Raw genomic sequence first — 19,471 nt, forward strand, 5'->3', positions numbered from 1 at the left:
CATATGAAATAATTCATTCCATTCTTTTTTTACTCGTAGCGATCTTTGTACATTGTTTTCGCCTCGCTTCGATCTGCAGTCATCATCATGAAGTCTGCTAGGTCTATACCTATTTTGATTAATTAGTCGAGATAGTAAAAGATAAAAAACTGAAAGAGAAAAAAAAAGAAAAAAAAAACCCCCCTTCTCCCATATCGTCAAGTTTCGATGTTAAGCGCCCATAATATTCGCGACAGGCTAGCTAGCCTCCCAGACAGTCGCATCTGTTCTCTAAGGTGGCAATCTATACTTCGCTATGCTGCCGTCGCCTTTATCGTCTCTATAACCTTGTCCGGCATCTTCCTGTTCCGCCGTCCCGAGGGTTTTCTCCGTAATACTGGATCCCATTACTTCGAATACTTTTGGAATCGCACAGCGGACCATCCCATCGATCACCTTATCAGCGACGCGCACACTTTCCACGAGAACTTGCTGAAGCAGCGAAGCTTCGATCTTCCCGCGGCTGCAGCCCGCTATCGCGAGCGACGAGGGCGACATCCTCCTCCGGGGTTTGATGCTTGGTTCCAGTATGCGACGGAACACGAGGCGATAATCGTCGAGTCTTTCTTCGACAGGATATATGCTGACATTGCGCCGTTCTGGGGCCTCGACCCCCGGACGACTGCCGAACGAGCCGCGTCCTGGGATTATGTCGTACGCGTTCGCGGAGGCGTCGCCAGCGGTGTAGGCAACACACAGGGCAAAGTTCCTTGGTTGCAGTTATGGACTGGCTTGGTGGCCGAGGCTGCGTCGTGGTTACCGGACGTCGATATGCCTATTAATTATATGGACGAATCTCGGCTGATCGTTCCTTGGGAAGATATGGCGAGTCTAATGGAGAAAGAGCAGGCAAGCCGCTCGGCAAAGTCCCTCGACGAGGTGGTGACGAAATATAGCGGACTTGCTGAAGTTGATGCTAAAGCCGACGGTGCTTCTCCTTATAATCCGAATTGGCTTGGAGGAAGTTATTGGGACCTTACACGAGTGGCTTGCGCTCCCGATTCTCCATCACGTAATGTGACACCAATTCAAAATTTGGAGGAGCCGCCTGTGTTCCCAGAAGACTGGGAACCTGAGTACTCGTACAAAGGATATATACGTAACTTTACCGCCGCTACAGATCCCTGCGTCCAGCCCCACCTCCGTGGTATGCACGGCACATTCGTCGAGCCCCTGACGATGTCAACGAGCAAAGAGCTTATCCCATTGTTCGGCGGATGCAAGCTACCTGTAAATAACGAGATACTTATCCCCGGCGCCATGTACTTGACAAACGACCCTTTCTATTCCGGCGGAGATACTCACGGGCCGTCCTGGTGGAAGAAGACTAACGGCGTCGTGTGGCGGGGTGTCGCGTCGGGGGGCCGAAATAAAAAAGAGAACTGGTTTCATTTCCAGCGGCATCGACTTATAGAAATGCTGAACGGGACAACCGTGTCGGGAATAGAGGAGCATAGCTCCCGCGCCATGACCTTCGAGATGCCGCCGATGCAAAAGTACGACTTCCCGCGACGGCGCGAGGGAGCCGTTGGTTCTTGGTTGCACGAGTTCTCCAACGCTGGGTTTGTCAATCTCCTCTGCTTCCCGGAGGATTCTAATTGCACCTACGTCCGGCCTTACTTTTCCGAAGTGCAGAGCATGCCCATGAAGGAGCAGTACAAGTACAAGTTCATGCCCGACGTCGACGGGAACAGTTTCAGCGCGAGATTTAGAGGGTTTCTGCTGTCGACATCCCTCCCGCTCAAGGCTACCATATACGCAGAGTGGCACGACGACCGCCTGGTTCCGTGGCTGCATTTTGCTCCTATGGATAATACGTTTCAGGATCTATATGCCATACTCGATTATTTTACTCGGGATAGGAAAGGTGATGTCTCCGCGCGCTTCATTTCCGAGGAGGGTAGGGCTTGGGGCTCAAAGGTTCTCAGGAGGGAAGATATGCTGCTTTATGTTTGGAGACTACTGCTCGAGTTTGCACGCGTATGTGACGAGAAACGGGATATGCTTGGATATATAGATGATTTAAGACCGGCATAATGAGTAATATGTATATATGTGTGTGTAGATGTGGCTTGTATATATTTAATTTCTCTTAGTTAATCCAGAGACCCTATTGGGATAATCAATGCTGTGCCGCGATATGTTTATTTTCCTTACTCCTTTCTTTCATGGTTATCAATTCTCTCATGTTAGTCTTGCTATACGATCGTAATGCACAACGTCATATAATGCTACCTAGGGATTGAGTTGAGTGTGTTACTTGGCCACGCGGAGATAAGCTCAACTACGACCTTTTAACCTAGAAGTTTACGAAACTTCTGGATCATGAGAACGATGGATATCGGTGACAATAAACTTGGTTCGGATATTGGAACTCGATCGGCGTTTAGTGCATCAAAGCCGAATCGGAATATGACGGCAATCTTTTCCAAAGCGTATATTTAAAAAGGGGGCAAGCCTAAATTGACTTTAGTAGAACGAAAGTCCTTCTCTCGACAGTCTAAACTAACCTAGAAGTATATTTGCCTATCCAGAGTCTCTGAAATGTCGGAATTTAGTCTCCCTCTCTCTAAAAAGGTTGCTATCGTGACCGGAGCATCTAGGGGTATCGGGAAAGGAATCGCATTGGAGCTCGCGCGCCGAGGAGCAACAGTATGACCTTCTTATAAGTGCCTAATGTTTCATTAAAAGAATATAGATTGACTAACTTGGAGTTAAGGTGATTTTGACCTACGTGTCTAAAAGCAGCGAAGACCTCGTCAAGGAAATTTGCCGAACTATCGAATCTTTTCCGCACAAGCCTCGCACTCATGCTTGTCGAGTCGACCTTAGTACCCTTGAAGGCCCCGAAATTCTTATCAGCGACCTTCTCGTATGGAGCGAACGAAATCTCAAGATCGACATACTCGTTAATAATGCCGGCGTGGAAAATGCGAACACCCTAGCGGAGCTGACCGTTGACGATTATAACGCCGTCTACAACCTGAACGTGCGCGGTCCATTGCTCTTGACTCAGGCTGTTCTACCTTACCTGAATAGCCACGGACGTATTATCAACATCGGTTCCGTTGCCTCGAGAGGCGGCTTCAAGAAATTTTGCCTATACGGATCTTCGAAGGCGGCACTGGAAGGTTTAACTCGGACATGGGCCCACGAGTTAGGTGGCAATGGAACAACGGTCAACTGCGTAAATCCAGGACCCGTCCAGAGCGACATGCTAGACAACATCCCGAAAGATCTCGTGGAACTCCAGAGGACTCAGACGGCGGTCGAAAATCGAATAGGAACAGTTTCCGAAGTTGCAAATATAGTTGCAAGTTTGGCCGGCAAGGATGGTGGTTGGATTACAGGCCAAACGATCTGCGCCTCCGGAGTAAGTTGATTTATTACGTACGTTCTATTTTGGGTCTTATTTATTACTGACTGTTCATTCGCGTAGGGCTATGCTATGTATTAGACTTACTAGTTGGATATTACGAATTCCTCACGGGGACAGCTTGGCTGCTCTATAGTATATTTCTTAGGTAAGTATTTCTCTTCTTGCAATGATCATTACTATTCACGATAGAGATGTTGACCTTTTCATAGATAATCCATGGGATTTGCTAACACTTGATCCATGCTATTTATCACGAGGCACTCAGAATACATGATTATCTGACCTTGTCGCTGATGAATCGATGATATGGGTCCAGGAGGAATCGCTTTTGAACTCGACAGGGATCTTTTGACAACTACCGCTCCCTCATTCATTTAGCGTCTTATGGTTGGAGATATGGGAGTTATTCTGTCATTCATAACTTTTTTCGATTGGAAATACACTGCCTGTCACCTAACCTACATTGTCTTGCTGACAAATGCTCCTCCTGAGGTTTCTCGTGTTGCTTATTAATTAAGGGGTTGGCATACGATAGTTCCATCGTCTTAACACACAACCAAGACATCAATTAGTAATGACCTGAAAACTCCAAGTCGAGGTTGTATGGGAATATAAAGGACCGAGAAGATCGAAAAGAATATTGGAACTATATTGATACGTGATATTTATTTTATTTTTCTCATCTTATCCTAGTAAAAATGTCTACAGCAATCAAGGTCGGCATCGTAGGTGCTACTGGTCGAACGGGAAGCTCAATATTGAACGGGTTGCTAGCTTCCGAGACGGGATTTGTTTGAATCCCTTATATACAATGATTATTTCCAGTTAACTGACCAGAATCATTAGGATATCACTGTTCTTGCCCGACCTACATCTGTCAATAACGAGGCTAATAACGAACTCAAGAGCCGCGGCATTCGTATCGTAGCTGCGGACTTGACCGGTCCCAAGGATGACCTCGTTAAAGCGATTACCGGCATTGATGTAATAATATCGTGTATAGTATTCTCTAGCCTGGGTGATCAGGTACCTCTGGCCGAGGCGGCGAAACAAGCTGGCGTAAAGAGATTCGTGCCATGCAACTTTAGCACGCCAGCACCACGAGGCGTGATGGATATATGTGACGAGGTACTTCTTTATACTAAGCGTTATTCTTTAGCCTGAAACTGACCGCGGACATAGAAAGATGATATCCTGGCAGCTATCCAACGCTTGTATTTGCCGTACACCTTGATAGACGTTGGGTGGTGGATCGACCAGTCGGTACCAGCCATACCTTCAGGCCGAACAGATCACGTAAGTGTCAAAGTGCTCGACATAATTCCTGGCGACGGATCGGTACCCATGGCCTATACAAACTTGCCAGACGTCGGGACGTACGTGGCGAAAATCATTGCCGACCCAAGAACCCTCAACAAGAAGGTCTTTGCGCATACCGAAACACTCAGTCCAATCCAAATAAGGGGCCTGCTGGAGGAGCTCAGCGGAGAAAAGGTTACAAGAAATTATGTAAGTCAGATAGCTGAGGACCATAAGCTTCCTACGAATAGTGAAGCTAATATGACATCACTCCAGCTGAGCGCAGACGAGATACACAAGGCTATCGCTTCGGCGCGCTCTGCCCTAGAAAAAAACCCTAGAGATCCAACTGCCAGGTTTAACCTCATTCTGAATCAGTACATAGATTCGTGGGGACTCCGAGGAGATAACACTCCTGAGATCGCATCGTATCTGGGATATCTAGATTTCAAGGAGTTGTATCCAGATGTTAAGGGAAAGACGGTACGAGCCCGTCTTCAAGAGATCCTAAATGGGAATTGATGCCCATTTAAGGATACTTCATCTTGTACTATAGTAGTTAAATCGGATAGTTAGATTAAGTAATTGCTCAATATGTTTTTTAGACTGGATGAATGGGTCTTGGTAAGAAAAGCTACGTGAGCCGGAGTCCGAGCTGGTGATTATAACAATTTGTTATTTCACTTAACTATAGCTCATCCGGTAACTCATGAAAACAAGTTGTAGCAAAGAAGTCTTTAACATCCCAAACCTAGCAGATTCTCGTAGGTTGGCTTTGTTAATCTCTCGAGTCTTGGTCTGTTATATATCTCAAACTCCTAGTCATGTCTCTTAAACAAATTAGCCAGAGTCAAGGTCTGCCCGGTTCGGAATCTGGTAGAAATTGTAAAATAGGCGCTGGATCCATATAACTTAGAAAGCTCTTAACCTGGTAGCTTAGAGGGATCCAAGGTGAAAGCCACCGCAAGAATCGTAACCAAAGTGAGTCCATTGACTCGTATCGCGTGGTGGAGTGTGATATCTTTACAGAAACATCGGCCCGAGGACGTTGTACTTGCTCGTATCTATCAAAGGTAGCTACGATATCTTTGGTTGAGGGCGTTTGATTTCTTTGCAGCAATGACACTAGCCCGTTAACGAGATTGCAGACCCCTTCAATAGCCAGGTTGCCTCCAAAACCGGAATTGATGGTCGTCTGTAACAAATGTCAACTTGATACATACTAGTTGGGTAGAATTGAAGAGTTGCCCGAGTCTTACCTTGCATATGGAGTCTCCAACAAGTACAACACGACCGCCATTGTTCCAAGGCCCCTGAATAACCCCTTCTTCCATGGAAACCATTCCTCCGTGAGATCTAGCTTCCCATAGGTCGCGGAATGTGTACCCTGGACAGGCAGATAGGTTTCCATACTTCTCAATAGTTGCTATAGCGTCGGTCTCTGTGTACCGCGGGCAGTCGGACGTTGTCGAGGATTTTTCTTCCTTTATGAACAGGAACCAAAAAAGTAGCCCCTTTGCCCCTGCTGCTGTGATTCCTGAAATATTCCTGTAATAAGCATGGTGAACTATTCCTTCCGGTAGTAGTGGCCTCGTCAAACCATCTCTTGTCCCGTTTGCCGACGTACCAAAAACTGCCCTATAGCCAGAAGTGAACCCTTATAGGATTATGTTAAAGGCGACACCTCCCTACGAGAACAAGTTGACTTACCTTTGGTAAGATATTGGCATCTCTCAGGGTCGGTATTGGATACTGCGCTAGCTAAGAGACCGCGGATTGTGCTATGAACACCATCGGCTGCTACGAGAATACTACCCCTGATGCTATCCCCGCGGTCGGTTAAGACTGTTAAGCCGTGCTCGTCTTCCCAAAATGACGCTACGCCGGTGTTCGTGAGAATTCGCGACTTGTCCTTAAGACCGTTATATAGAGTATCAAGACAGAAGCGGCGTTCTATAAGCACGATCGGCCGCCCAGTTGCTTTCTCGACATGCTCGAAAATAGGTGAACTGTGAAATAGATTTCCACGTTCATCGAAATGAAGGCGACCCGTGAGCGAAAACGTTGCCGCGCATATTTCTTTCCAAATACCCAGCTGCTCCAATATCCTCGCAGTGTGGCATTGTATAATGATAGAGGCCCCGGTTTGAGGAGCAATTTCTCTTTTTTCGAGCAGAAGAAAGTCAACGCCGGCCTTCTCCAAAGCATGAGCCAAGGTCAAGCCGGCAATGCCTCCACCAGCTATGATAACTTTAAAAGATTCAGGATCAGCCATTTTAGTGATACTCGCGCAGGATATAATTGAAGGTCAGCTTCCTGTCTGAATAAACTTGTAAGTGGCACTAAGCCTGTGGTACTAGGTCGTTCTGCGATGAGAAAAGCACGCCATCGAGACCGCGTATTTGCTCTTATGGTGGGGGTCCCTTATATGTCCCAGTGGCACTCAGCTATTCTATCACGGAGGACAAAAACACGCAAATCGTCACCGAAGAAAGAATAAAAAATACGATAAAATTTTCATCTTTACATACTCAGCATTTTGGGTTTCTCAATATTAAAAATAAACAAAAATAGCTATGTGGATGGCCGGTTTGCTGTCTGCCTCGTGATAATGGTTAAACCACCTTATGCCGGGCCTTGGAGCTCAACGGCATCAATGATATAATTTGCACTGAGGAAGTCCGCATCGCCGGAGCCAGATACACCAAGCGTAAGAGTATTCTGCCCAGTCTTCAAGGCACTCGCAGGAACCGTCCAATTGTAGACTTCGCCATATCCGCGATATGCTCCGCGAGTAACCCCGCGAGAATCGATTAATTTCTGAGATATATCATGTTAGCTTCGCCAAGAACACTGCACGATCTCGGTCTGGATGGACTTACCGGAGCACCAGGGTCTTTCCCGGTCCAGCTCCCGATAGCTACAGATGGGCGACCTCCCTTGAACGAAAGCGTAGTTCCCACCCTCAACGTGAGGTCTCGAACTTGGCTGGCGGCGAGGTTGAAGTTCACGTTGGCATTGCCGCCGGTCTTCGAGAAGAGGGCCATGGGGAAATCGCGCGCGGAGGATTGGCCAACTGTATAATTACCTCCCCAAGATCCCATGCGAGCATCGCTGGGATGCATCCGTTCGATCTTGTCTCCGTTCTTCAACTCTAGGGGTTGTCCGTCAAAATTCCCGATACGCCACACGACCGAGGGATTTGGCTCCGCCGAAGCGATATTCTTGGCCGTATCGCTCCCGGCCGTAACAGTCACCGTGTCTTTGGCTACCTCGTACTCACCCTTGTAGAGCTTCATGGTATACGTGCCTGGCTTCATCAAGGGGGACTTGAAAGCTCCGTTTGCGGCTTTAGTCCAATATTGCGATTTGTCGTTGTACCAGTGGACGACAGCTTCGAAATCTTTCGGAACCCCAGAAGCTGTACCGGAGACGGAACCACGCTGGTTATCCGGTACGTAGCCCTGAATATCGAGAGTACTAAAGAAGGACGTGTCTAAGCTAGCAGAAGGCTTGTCCGCCTTGTTGCTGTAAAATTGTTAGGGTTATAAGATGGGATTTTTTCTTTTTTTGATAGTTAAAGGGGTTCGGAACCTACGTAAACTTCATGGCATACGGTCCCATCAATCCAAAGCGCCACGGCTCCGTTCGAACATGTCCGCTGTTCATGTACCAATATAATTCTTGATCGCTGGTTACGGTCTGGCTATTGATGTCACGCATGAATGGCCCCCCCGACGAAGTCTCATATGCAACGCCAGGCATGATCATCCATACAGCCGCGTTCTGCAGTAACGAAGTTAGTCGGCTTTTTTATTACATAGGTTATAGTTTATGTCGAGGTGCTCACAGATCCCGAGACGCCGTGTATCTGGTCATCGATGAAACGATCGCTCGTGTACATCTTGCAGCGAGTCTCTTTATTTGGGCATCGAAACGTATCCTTGCCTTCAAAAGCGGTACAACCGATGGTGTTGCCGACGTCCCCGTGCACGCCGGTAGGCAAATTTTCCTGCCGTAGGCGGGCAAGCCATCGGAGTTCTCCTGGGTCAACCTCCCCAGTGATATATGTTGCCATGTAGATAGTTGGATCATCCGGCTTCGCTATATAGTACTGTGTTACGGGTAGCGAATTGGCTTTTGCTGTAATCTTGATATACTTGTTACTTATCGTCTCTGCGGATAGTTGCGACGTCCCGAGGCCTGAATTAATAGCCGATGCCTTTCCGGTTCCTTGATACTCGACCCCGTTGAATACCAAACTGGTAATATCTCCATTGGCTCTGTGATAGTTTAGCTTGGCTAGTCATATCACTAGAGTAGTGGTCAGGACCTATTGACCTCGAATACTAATCCGCCATTTGTGTCAACCTAGTATAGCAATAATTAGCTTGATATTGTATAATCTAAGATGCGTAAATGACAATTTTCAAACCTTGTATCTGTCACTTGTAGTAGTAAGTCCGAACGCGGCGAGAGCACCCTCGCTGAGGCATGCTAAGGCTAGAAAAGCGGATGCGCCTAACATCGTGACTGGTGTATCAACTAAGACGCTGAAGAGAGCCAAGAGATCTATCCGAGGCGCATATTGATGTTCATAATATGCAACCCTTCGCATACTCATATATACTCGAATCCCTACATCCTACCCAGCACTTATACTTATGTCTAAAGCCATGTAGTAGCAATTAAACCGGGGGCGGTATCGTTACGGCGCACGCGTTCAAAGATCGCACAAATCCTGTCGTGTAGAATCAAATTCCCTAATACCCGGGAACACTAGGTCCATTCTTCCTCAATCCCAATAAGGAAAATATCACATCAACGGAGTACGACTACCCTGACCTATCGAGCGGAGCGGCAACCTCGGCAGAATTCCTCACCTGGCGGCACAACGAACAACCCTGGTATCCACCGGACATAATATTCCATCGGGACAAATGTAACCGAAGAGGGCTAGGACTAAGCTGGACCAAGGCAAATTTTTTACGTTTATAGATTACTAAAGAGCTTTGAAAGGACTAAGTATGAAATCGAACATGACGTTAAGATGTCCAGAATATAAGGTCGTTCTACGAGGCAAAAATATCCGAGTATCTCCTAACTACCTAAGTATTTGTCGGGGTATAAGTGGGTAGCTATGGGGGTCTATCTCCTATATAAAGGGCGCTCAGCGCCCTCACAAGAGGGTAGAAACCAGGTATTACAGGTCCAATACTATCTATCCTGACATTCACTCTGTGTATGGACAGCCATGAAAAGGTATATCTGGCGGTATTTAATGAAATGAATTAAGATATGGCAACCACAAAATAATTGACTGGCTAGAATTCTTTATTTAAGTGCCCGCTCCTTAACCTACGCAATTATATAGAGATTAGTAGGCGACGCGGAGTGAAGTTGTAATCCAACGTCTTAGGTACCTGAATTGCACCTTGGGTTTGCCTATGCTAATACAAGATAATACATATCTGTAAGAGAGGCTACATGATAAACAGCTCTTTTGTCAATAGGCTGTAAGGATGCATCTGTATTTTACTAAATAGCAGTCTGCTCTTAAGATTCTAGATGAGGCATCTGTAACAGAAGATATATCCAGTGTGTACAACTAGACAGTAGATTGCCGTAGCTAGGCTATAGTTCCTCGCGGAACGACAAAATTGTCTCCATGCTGTTTGGTTCCACCTTGCGACATACTACGTGTCTATATTTATTGGTTTACTTTTACAATCTAGCTCTGTAATCAGACATACTGTCAAATAGGTCAGGTACATAACTGGGGTACCTTGAGAAGGCGTCATGGAGCGTGTAGGTATCCTTAAAATGATTATAAATGTGTTGTTCTTCTAACGTTGGCATGTGGATAGCGACATGAAGGTTTACGAAACCCCTTTTTTCTACGAACTACTGCTTTAGTAGTAGCTTGAGAACTAGCTCTAAAGTCCCTCGAATTTAGTTTGTATGGACTAGGCCTTAGTATTTACCCAGCTTTCGTCTTCGTTTCCCCGGATGGCAACGACCACGCATCATGCTTAAGGAATGACTGCGATATAATAATAGATCAACGGAGTAAAGTTGAAGTCTTGGTTGCATCGGTAAGTAATAAGGCATGAAGTATAGTTATTTGATATTAAAAGATGAACGAATATGTCGATCCCCCTTAGTGTATCATATTATCTTTATACAACCTTTAGATACCAGTTAAAAACACCTATCTCTATAGTACGATGTCTAAAGATCAATTATACAAGTACTATGGTATCCCTTCACGAGTAACGTAAGAAGCTAAAGCAAGCAAGAAAAGGAGAAGGATACCCCCTTTTAAATGGATAGCTACCTTATATACCCTTGCTGTAAAGGTGATCTGCATGCTATTAATGAGGTTTTCTTTTCAATTTGCAGATGTGGTTATTATGATGCCACGACTTATGCTATTGTACTTTATTAATGATTATTCTAGTATAGCGCTTTATAACTATTGACTCAATGTCGTGATGAAGTAATAAGTACCCCATCTTATACGCCACTCGGTAGGGAAATGAGTAGTTGGGAGCGTATGTAACATTCGACGTCTAAGAATCTAAGAGGGAGAGGTTGATTGACGCGACAACATTGTCCTGGTAAGATGGTGCTTACGCGCGTCTATGCCCCACATCCCCCCATATTTTGCACGAGAAGCCCTGGAAGCCAGAGTAGAAGTCAGTGGCTAGTATATGAAAGTGGGTTTTAAAAGGCTTTGAGATCGGCTTACGCAGCTTCTACCGGGCTTTTGGTCTTAAGATAGAAAGTGGATTATTTCCTACGACCGACTTTGTTATACAATAATTATCATTGGTAGAAACCTGGCGGCAGTTGTTGTAAGAACTTCGGGATAACCCCTGGTCTAGTTGTTAGCCCTGTGGTTGCAGGATATCGAATGCCGGGCTCATCACGGACGAGGTCCGTTTTGGGAACAGTGTAACCCACTACATAGCCGTGTCGGATAGACTTGATCAAATCTATATGATATTCACCCTTGCGCCCCATGAAGCAACCAATAATAACATCTCTAATACATACGTAATCCTCAGCTGCCAAGATCTCACGATGATGAATCTTGACCCACAGGTTGTTTGAGAAACGCCAAGAGAAGAATGGGATATCATCATGGAGTAGAAGTGAAGCAGTATAAGTGAGCGACGATGGCCGGGTCTATTTAACACAATACGAGCACCAAGATTCATCGCTCTCTTATATCAAAAGACTATCAGTCATACTCCCTTCGTTTACTAGTATTTATATCAAAATTGTTTTTTATTGACCAGCGAAAATGAGATTCTCTACATCCATCATCTCTGGCTTAGCCTTGCTAGCCGGCTCTGCTGTTGCTCATCCCGGCCACGACATCTCCGAAGAAGTTAAAGAGCGTCGCGAATTTCTCGGCTCCGTTAAGCGCACCAGCTTAGACCACTGCGCTTCTCAGCTGAAAGCACGCGGCGTCGCAAATCGTAACGTCCAGCGCCGAGCTGCCATGCTCCAAAAAGCTCGGGCTAAGAGTATGTGAAGGTCTTGCGCGCCTATTATGACCTGCAAATGCTGACTTCTTCCTATAGGGGGCTTGAAGAAACGCGACCTCGACTCTATCTTGGCTACTAGCCACAATTCTACCGACCTTGGCTACACGCCCTCCACCAGCGCCGCCACCCTTTTCGCCGGGTATAATTCCTGCCTCTTAACCCCTGAAGTCACTCAGGGTCCCTACTGTAAGTGCCCTAGATCGTACCAACGAGTGATAATTGCTAATGCCGGATTAAGACGTCGGTGGCGAGTATGTCCGACAAAATATCATCGAGGACCAGGCTGGAGTTGATACCATCCTCGACTATCAAGTAATCGACGTCAACACCTGCGAGCCCGTTACCGACGTCTATGTAGAGATGTGGCATTGCAATGCTACCGGCGTATACGGCGGTATCGTCGCAAGCGGTAACGGAGACTCTTCAGACGAGACTAACATTAACAATACCTGGCTCCGCGGTATCCAAAAGACTGATTCCGACGGCGTCGCTCAGTTCGAGTCCATATTCCCCGGGCACTATACGGGCCGCGCCACTCACATCCACATCATGATTCACCAGAATGCCGTGCTCTTGGGCAACTCGACCCTTGGTAACAACGTGAGCGCCAGCCACGTCGGTCAAGCTTTCTTCGACCAAGATCTGATTTCTTCCGTCGAGCTTACCGCGCCGTACTCTACCAACTCCCAAGAGCTGACCACGAATGCCGAAGACGGTATTCTAAGCCAGGAGACGGCAACCGAAGGTGTTGACCCGTTCTTTGAATACACGCTTCTCGGCGACAGCATCACTGATGGTCTCTTCGCCTGGGTCGCTTTCGGTATCAATGCCACCTCATCTCAGTCGGTGACTCCGGCTGCTTTCTACTACAAGGAAGGCGGTGTCGCAAACCCCGATTCCGGTGCCGGCGGCCCTGGAGGTCCTCCTCCGAGCGGCGTGCCGAGCGGAATCCCCAGCGGCACATCAGCCCCGCCTGCTTCGACCTCGGCATAATTTAACTAAGATTCTGATGGTTTGATGGACGGACTTTGGCGAGAAGAGATACCAAATTCCATGATTTCGCGTTCTTCAGGCGCGCTCTAGACTTGTAACATACGTACGACTATGTTCACATTCATTTTAGTACATTTATTTCGATAGAATTATACACCACCCGAACTTGGTTGCTCTTTACTAGAAGTCCTCTTACGCCCGTGATGATATGCCCCTTGTTGCTTATGACCACTTGGCGTTGTAATATAAGACTTGCCAAATAATCATTTGTAAATTGGCAGCTAAATTTATCATAATAATCAACATGCTTTGGATTTATATTTATTTTTTATTACAATTGAACTTTCGCCTGGTTAATCCCGTCCGTATCCTATTGAATGCTTGATGACGAGCTTCCCATCGCGCTTCTTGGACACGCCATTCACTATAACGTCTTTAATATCTCCTACATTTGCATCTAATGTATATGCCGTCGGCAGTAAATAGAGGCTGAGCTACAAATGCGCTACATCGCCCAGTATACTCGGGTAAGTACCTCCTATACACAGCAGATCTAAAGAAACCCCTGATCGGCTGATCACTTTCGGTTCAGGATCAAAAGACCACTCTAGGCCTTCAAAATCCATCGTTAGTTTTCTTATCACAATTTCATCAACTATTAGGTCAGAATACTCCCATTAGAAAATTACCTAAAGACGAGGCTAATAAATAACCGTTTATACTCATAATTCTGATTTATATTTAATATCCATTTCATACATTCGTCATCCCGATCATAATCTTCTTATATTCCTTAACTCTTGACGAACCTCATGTCCTGTGAGTCGCTCAGCAGCCTGACCGATATATCTCTTGCCTCCTTATTCAGTGTGGAGGTCTCTCGCATGACTCCACTCCCAGGAGTCCAGCCATTCACTTCGTGAGAAAGGAGGGCTATGCTAGAGCTCTTCCAGACGGGTAAGTCGCTCCTATGAGTCCTTACAACCATGACCACGAGGAGGAAGAGGCTTAGTACGATGAGGGTAATAGGTAATGCAACCCATCCCCACTGGACTTCGATGTAGACCTGAGTACGGAGCGCCTCTCCTGCTATAGGCGTGCTGTTGCGGCTGTTTCGCATAATCTCCGTCATACCTTCAGCAATGCTTCGGACCGTCTGCGCAAGGTCATCGGCTTCTGAGAGCCCCCATCCCAGGTTCGGTGCAGTTGACTGCTGTACGCGATTCGACGCCCCAAACCCTCTTTCGCCCCAACCTGTAGAAAAAAGCTCGCTGAGGTAATTTGCCAAATTCGCATAATCTGCTTGGTTGATACGGTACGTATCTTCCGAAGACGAGCTGGAGTTGGCCCTCAGCCCTTGGTAAAAAGACAAGCCAGAAAGTCCTCCCCCTACAGGTGTAGTTCCATTGGTAATATTGCCGGTGAGAACCATAAGGTTTTCGGTTGGTGTCGAGGTGCTAATTTCTCCATTCGTCATGCTTAGACTGTCGTAAGTCTTAGCGCAAAGGGCGAAGGTACACGTCCAAGCAGTTGGCTGCCGAAGTATCGATGACATGTCGTCAGTACCATAATCAAATGCTGCTTTGAGTTGCACAGCTTCTACGTAGGCCAAGAGCGCATCTGAGCCTGCATCCCCGGGATTATTGCCAAGCGAAAGGGCAGAAGAATTCCACCTCGTAGGGAAAACATCGCCTGAAGCACCGGCACGGAACATAAAGCTAGATATATTACGTCCCGACGGCATGCCGTAGTCACATTGATACTGCCCATGATTTGCTTCCGTGGGGCCGGGGCAACTTATATTGACTTGTGGCGTAACATCTGTACAGTCGGCGCAGACCCCAAGTGTGGTGATAGGAGGCCATGTACAGTTTCCAGTGCTGCAGGTAGCTGCGGGCGGTTGTGGCTGTTCGGAAACTGCTTTGATAATTGCTGCTTGCATCTGTGCGTTGACAGCCGACGCTGTAGTTTGATATTAGTTAACGCTTGAACTTGATACCATATGCCCAAGTGCCTAAGAGAAATAATAGGGGAAACCCCGGAAGTCAACAGGACTCTGATAACTTCACGCCTTGGCCAATGATACACCCATTGTATCCATTGCATCCATTTCTTGACTAGGTAATGTGCCAATCGCGATTCTTGTTTAACCTTTATAATGTTATAAGTCATAACAAAAGTGCCTTAACTTACCTGTAGTCCCCGTAAGATGGGCATCTATGATATACCCATTCGGATCGTATACTTGCGTCTGATTTAAGAGTGCGCTGGCAGTCGAAACCGGCTGGGACAGAGCAGGAAATTCAAAAACCAATTGCACGAACGGGTCGACGAGCATTGACACTATAACAACGATCGCAGCCAAGGATGCCAGCAGCGTCCGAATATTTTTCCTCCACAAGAGCTGGAACGCCCCTAATGGTCCCCGACTAGCCCCATCGAAAATCTCAACGTCAATCAGAGGATGGCTCTGGCCATGAAAATGCTGCCACTTAAGTTGGCTAAGAACCTCAGCTATAGCGACTAACATGGCGGACTTCGCGATCGTCGCGATGAAGGATACTACAGCTGTCGGACCTATGCTCCAATCCCACTGATCCAGGGGTTTGTGGTTTTCGACGGATAGAACCGCTATCACGGATGCAATACTAGCGAGGCTAAGAAAGCATGCGCCGATTTCCCACATCCAGCTTCTGAATAGTCGTCGTCGAGGACCCCTGACAACGGATTTCTTTTCATCTACTCCTGGCTCATTTATCGGTTCCATCAGTAGGCTATCATATGCCGAATTCCTGTTGCCAGAGCCTGCATTTCGATTCCCGGAGCTAATATCATAGTAGGAATTATATCTTAATTCTTCTCCTAACCTGTTGGCGGACTCCTGGTTAAACTCGGCTGGCATTGCAGTGTACTGCTCTAGCTGTGGATTTTCTGGATAGGACTCATTGGTCACGTTAATTTCCCTCTTCATCTCGTCGGTTATAGGGTGACATAAGCAGGACGCAACTAATCGCAATCTGTAAATATGAACTCTAGATATGTATTTGGCATTAGCTTTCAAGCTAAAAAGAAGTCGGTTGAAGAGAGTTGGGGTTTTCAATTCAAGAATTAATGATTCTATAAACGAATGGTCTTACTAAATCGTGCTACTATTACACTTCAGCTGTAGCATAGCCACCTAGGAGTCAGAGCGTACACAGAAATATATGGATCCAATGTACCAGGAGGTAGTATCGAGCCTTGCTGTATATTCTTGGCGGTATTTAGCATGTCGCACATGCTACTTGGCTTGTAATATGGCCTGAGATATAAAAACAAGAACAAGCCTATGCTTATACTATTTATATTCTTTTACATGCTTTTATATGCCTTTTTAAAACGATTAATTAAGAGTTATAAGAAGATTCAGAAAAGTCTTTAACTAACTATAGTGAATTACTACCTAATGCACACTAATGAACCATAGAGCGGCCCGTACCGTTAGTCGTTTTTAGCCCCCTAGCCAATCCTATAATGTTACCTAGTCCTATCTCTAGGACCTATAAGATAATTCATTTATATCCGCAGCGTGCTTATATCGGGGTTAACAGATCCTTTACCATGTAAGCTTAGATACTGCGATAGCTAAGACATCGAGAAACACTAGCTAGGTTGGTACGCTTCCATCTAATAAGCTGGATCGTTATAAAACTCGTAACTGGAAAGTATTTAAGCGTGGTATAGATGCGATCTCGAGTTCATTAATATTTGGCAGATATAGTAGGGAAATAGGGTCTCGATTAACTTTCCTTTCTAGAAACCAAGAATACTTGCAAACCATTATACTAACTAATGATATAGCCCCTTTTTTCGTTGTGCCTTAAACTAGGCTCATATTAAGCTAGCTTAGCTCTAAAAAGAAAATGAAAAGCTGATAAGAGGTAGTTAATGATCACGAAGCCCAAGAATACCGGTTGAGAGGTACCTAATACAAGAAATTTCAGCCTCATAACCACCTAGGAAATAAGTTGCTACTTCTATAGAGTATATAATTCATCTAACTACTCCTAATTATATAACTCTATGTTATCACGTCATGAAGCTAGGCCGACTTGGCTACCTCTTTTGATCAAGCTCAAGCTCCTTTGAACGTAGTTAGCTGAGGCTACCTAACACTACATCTTTCCCCAAAGAGGAAATACCAAGCCTTTAACTCGACAAGACTATTGGACTCCGGGTTAATTTTCAATCCGATAATAGTTCAATTTTGCCATGTCCAGTATGACTCCATCGCGTTCCTCCACGCTGCTCTCAAGTCTGTATTTCAATAACGACAACGCGGCGCTATAGCCGGGTTATATATCTAAAATGATAGGTAATTCTTGGGAGGAGGCTGGATGGAGAGTCGCACGGCGAAGTTGGAAGACGCTCAAAGTGAATTGGCATCTTGGGTTCACCTCGTTTGGTGGACCCCCTGTTCATTTCAGGATCGTAGGTTCCTAAAGCTTTCTCGTCTTCCAAACCGATGAACGGGTTTAATAATTCTTATAGTTTCACCATAAGTTCGTGTCCAAACTCACTTGGGTCGATGAGCAGGTGGTAAGTTTGTTGATGTTGGACGATATTCTCACATGATAAGCTAATAATATCATCATATTCTAGTACCAAGAACTTTTCAGCATTTGCCAAGCTCTCTCTGGTCCTGCTAGTACGAAGATGCTCTACTGTGTGAACCTCATTCAGGATGGGTTTTTTGGAGCGATTCTCGCATTTTTTATCTGGAGGTAGGCTCGAAACTCGCAACCTTTATATTATCATCCATGCATGTCTGAACTAAGGACGATGCATCCGTGAATAGTTTACCTGGGGCGTTAGGCATGTTCGGCCTTTCTATAGGCGTCTCTAACATTGGAGAAGCTCTTCCCCGAGCCGTATACGCCTTACTCTCTGGACTTAATGCTGCTACAGTCGGCATTATTGCCCTGGCGGCTGTCGATCTGTCTAATAAAGCAATCACAGACAAGCTTACTAGAATCATCGTCTTCTTAACCGCTGCCGCAGGAATGCTATATAACGCACTATGGTATTTCCCAATCCTTATGCTTGCTAGTGCATGCACTGCTGTCATATATGACTATCGCTGGCTACAACAGCTGTGGTTCGTTACAAGGGATGCTTTCTTGAGAATAAGGAGCTCCACGCATCTAGAAGGGGATACAACTCGTCATGAAGGCGACTTAAGGGAAACTAATAACCCCAGCATGTCTCTCAACAATCAGCATGAGAACAGGACAGAAGATTATTCCGAGCCGCGCATTATTCCGCCCGGATATTTTCTTGATTTTTCATGGAAGTCGGGAACTACCATCATATTTACCTTCTTCATCTCGTTTATCGTCGTTATGGTACTCCGAGGGACTTTGCCTGATCTACCTGTGCTATACAGACTCTTTGCTAACCTTTACCTTGCTGGTACGATCATATTTGGCGGTGGACCGGTTGTGATCCCGCTTCTAAGAGAATACGTGGTGGCTCAAGGCTGGGTTAGTCCTCGCGACTTTCTCATTGGTCTTGCTATCGCGCAGGCCTTTCCGGGTCCAAATTTCAACTTTGCCGTATTCCTAGGTGGCTTAACGGCTATTAATCACGGATATCCTTCTATCACCGGAGCAATCGTCGCATTCTGTGGTATTTTCTTCCCTGGGATCGTCCTGGTTCATGGTACAATGGGGATCTGGAGGGTATTGCGAAGTAGGCGCTGGGTAAAATCTGGAGTGAGAGGTATTAACGCTGGCGCCGTTGGGCTGATTTATACGGCTGTGTATAGAATCTGGCAGGTGGGCTATATTGACGAAGGTTTCCAGTCTGGGAAGAGTCTTGGTGATGATCCTTGGTGGGTAATTGTAACTGCGACGGCCTATGTTGGGGGCCGTTATTTCGGTGTGGCACCGCCAATCGCTATAATCCTGGGAGCCGTACTTGGCCTGGTTAGATATGGAGTGGTAAGCGGTCGGGTTTAATATATTAGAAGTATTTAGACTACTGGCGACTAACTGCTGATAATGATCAATATGAGGCTTTCTTTGATAAACTACCTCTAGTTAACTCAAAGAAAGTAGTTCAGTTGAAGCCTCAAGACTCTATTCTCTTTGGCTACATATTGATCAAAATGATATAAGACTAGTAATTTAACAAGATTATTCCCATTATTATTGCGGGCGTATCA

The 19,471-nt window shown here is 46.0% G+C and overlaps 8 protein-coding genes across 9 annotated transcripts; 5 read left to right on the forward strand and 3 right to left on the reverse strand.

The window, feature by feature from the left end:
- Positions 1–207: 207 nt before the first annotated feature.
- On the forward strand, positions 208–2,076 carry GL218_03671 (Beta-1,2-xylosyltransferase 1; the record flags this gene model as incomplete). Its single annotated transcript, XM_033580243.1, has 1 exon — positions 208–2,076. The coding sequence occupies one exon, from the start codon at positions 208–210 to the stop codon at positions 2,074–2,076; it is 1,869 nt and encodes a 622-aa protein (XP_033436633.1).
- A 507-nt stretch (positions 2,077–2,583) lies between these two features.
- Positions 2,584–3,496, forward strand: GL218_03672 (3-oxoacyl-[acyl-carrier-protein] reductase FabG; the record flags this gene model as incomplete). Its single annotated transcript, XM_033580244.1, has 3 exons — positions 2,584–2,691; positions 2,759–3,412; positions 3,479–3,496. 3 exons carry the CDS (start codon positions 2,584–2,586, stop codon positions 3,494–3,496), a joined length of 780 nt encoding a protein of 259 aa, XP_033436630.1.
- Positions 3,497–4,116: 620 nt separating this feature from the next.
- Positions 4,117–5,239, forward strand: GL218_03673 (Isoflavone reductase like protein; the record flags this gene model as incomplete). The annotated part of the gene is made up of 4 exons (XM_033580245.1): positions 4,117–4,209; positions 4,265–4,546; positions 4,601–4,927; positions 4,994–5,239. 4 exons carry the CDS (start codon positions 4,117–4,119, stop codon positions 5,237–5,239), a joined length of 948 nt encoding a protein of 315 aa, XP_033436631.1.
- A 328-nt stretch (positions 5,240–5,567) lies between these two features.
- On the reverse strand, positions 5,568–6,992 carry GL218_03674 (uncharacterized protein; the record flags this gene model as incomplete). The annotated part of the gene is made up of 3 exons (XM_033580246.1): positions 5,568–5,912; positions 5,977–6,374; positions 6,428–6,992. 3 exons carry the CDS (start codon positions 6,990–6,992, stop codon positions 5,568–5,570), a joined length of 1,308 nt encoding a protein of 435 aa, XP_033436636.1.
- A 350-nt stretch (positions 6,993–7,342) lies between these two features.
- Positions 7,343–9,245, reverse strand: GL218_03675 (putative rhamnogalacturonate lyase A; the record flags this gene model as incomplete). Of its 2 annotated transcripts, XM_033580248.1 has the most annotated exons (5): positions 7,343–7,537; positions 7,600–8,245; positions 8,316–8,503; positions 8,568–9,000; positions 9,187–9,245. In XM_033580248.1, 5 exons carry the CDS (start codon positions 9,243–9,245, stop codon positions 7,343–7,345), a joined length of 1,521 nt encoding a protein of 506 aa, XP_033436637.1. The 2 variants fall into 2 exon arrangements, with proteins under 2 accessions (XP_033436637.1, XP_033436638.1); XM_033580247.1 differs by lacking the exons at positions 8,316–8,503; positions 8,568–9,000; positions 9,187–9,245 and having other exon boundaries at positions 7,600–7,764.
- Positions 9,246–12,026: 2,781 nt separating this feature from the next.
- On the forward strand, positions 12,027–13,266 carry GL218_03676 (uncharacterized protein; the record flags this gene model as incomplete). Its single annotated transcript, XM_033580249.1, has 3 exons — positions 12,027–12,252; positions 12,310–12,459; positions 12,512–13,266. 3 exons carry the CDS (start codon positions 12,027–12,029, stop codon positions 13,264–13,266), a joined length of 1,131 nt encoding a protein of 376 aa, XP_033436634.1.
- A 793-nt stretch (positions 13,267–14,059) lies between these two features.
- GL218_03677 (uncharacterized protein) lies at positions 14,060–16,237 on the reverse strand (the record flags this gene model as incomplete). The annotated part of the gene is made up of 3 exons (XM_033580250.1): positions 14,060–14,892; positions 14,998–15,228; positions 15,460–16,237. The coding sequence occupies 3 exons, from the start codon at positions 16,235–16,237 to the stop codon at positions 14,060–14,062; spliced, it is 1,842 nt and encodes a 613-aa protein (XP_033436635.1).
- A 1,376-nt stretch (positions 16,238–17,613) lies between these two features.
- On the forward strand, positions 17,614–19,265 carry GL218_03678 (uncharacterized protein; the record flags this gene model as incomplete). The annotated part of the gene is made up of 4 exons (XM_033580251.1): positions 17,614–17,736; positions 17,797–17,844; positions 17,908–18,029; positions 18,104–19,265. The coding sequence occupies 4 exons, from the start codon at positions 17,614–17,616 to the stop codon at positions 19,263–19,265; spliced, it is 1,455 nt and encodes a 484-aa protein (XP_033436639.1).
- Between the last annotated feature and the right edge of the window lie 206 nt (positions 19,266–19,471).

Source organism: Daldinia childiae (assembly GCF_008694065.1).
Source record: "Daldinia childiae strain JS-1345 chromosome Unknown Scaffold3, whole genome shotgun sequence".
Taxonomy (NCBI): domain Eukaryota; kingdom Fungi; phylum Ascomycota; class Sordariomycetes; order Xylariales; family Hypoxylaceae; genus Daldinia; species Daldinia childiae.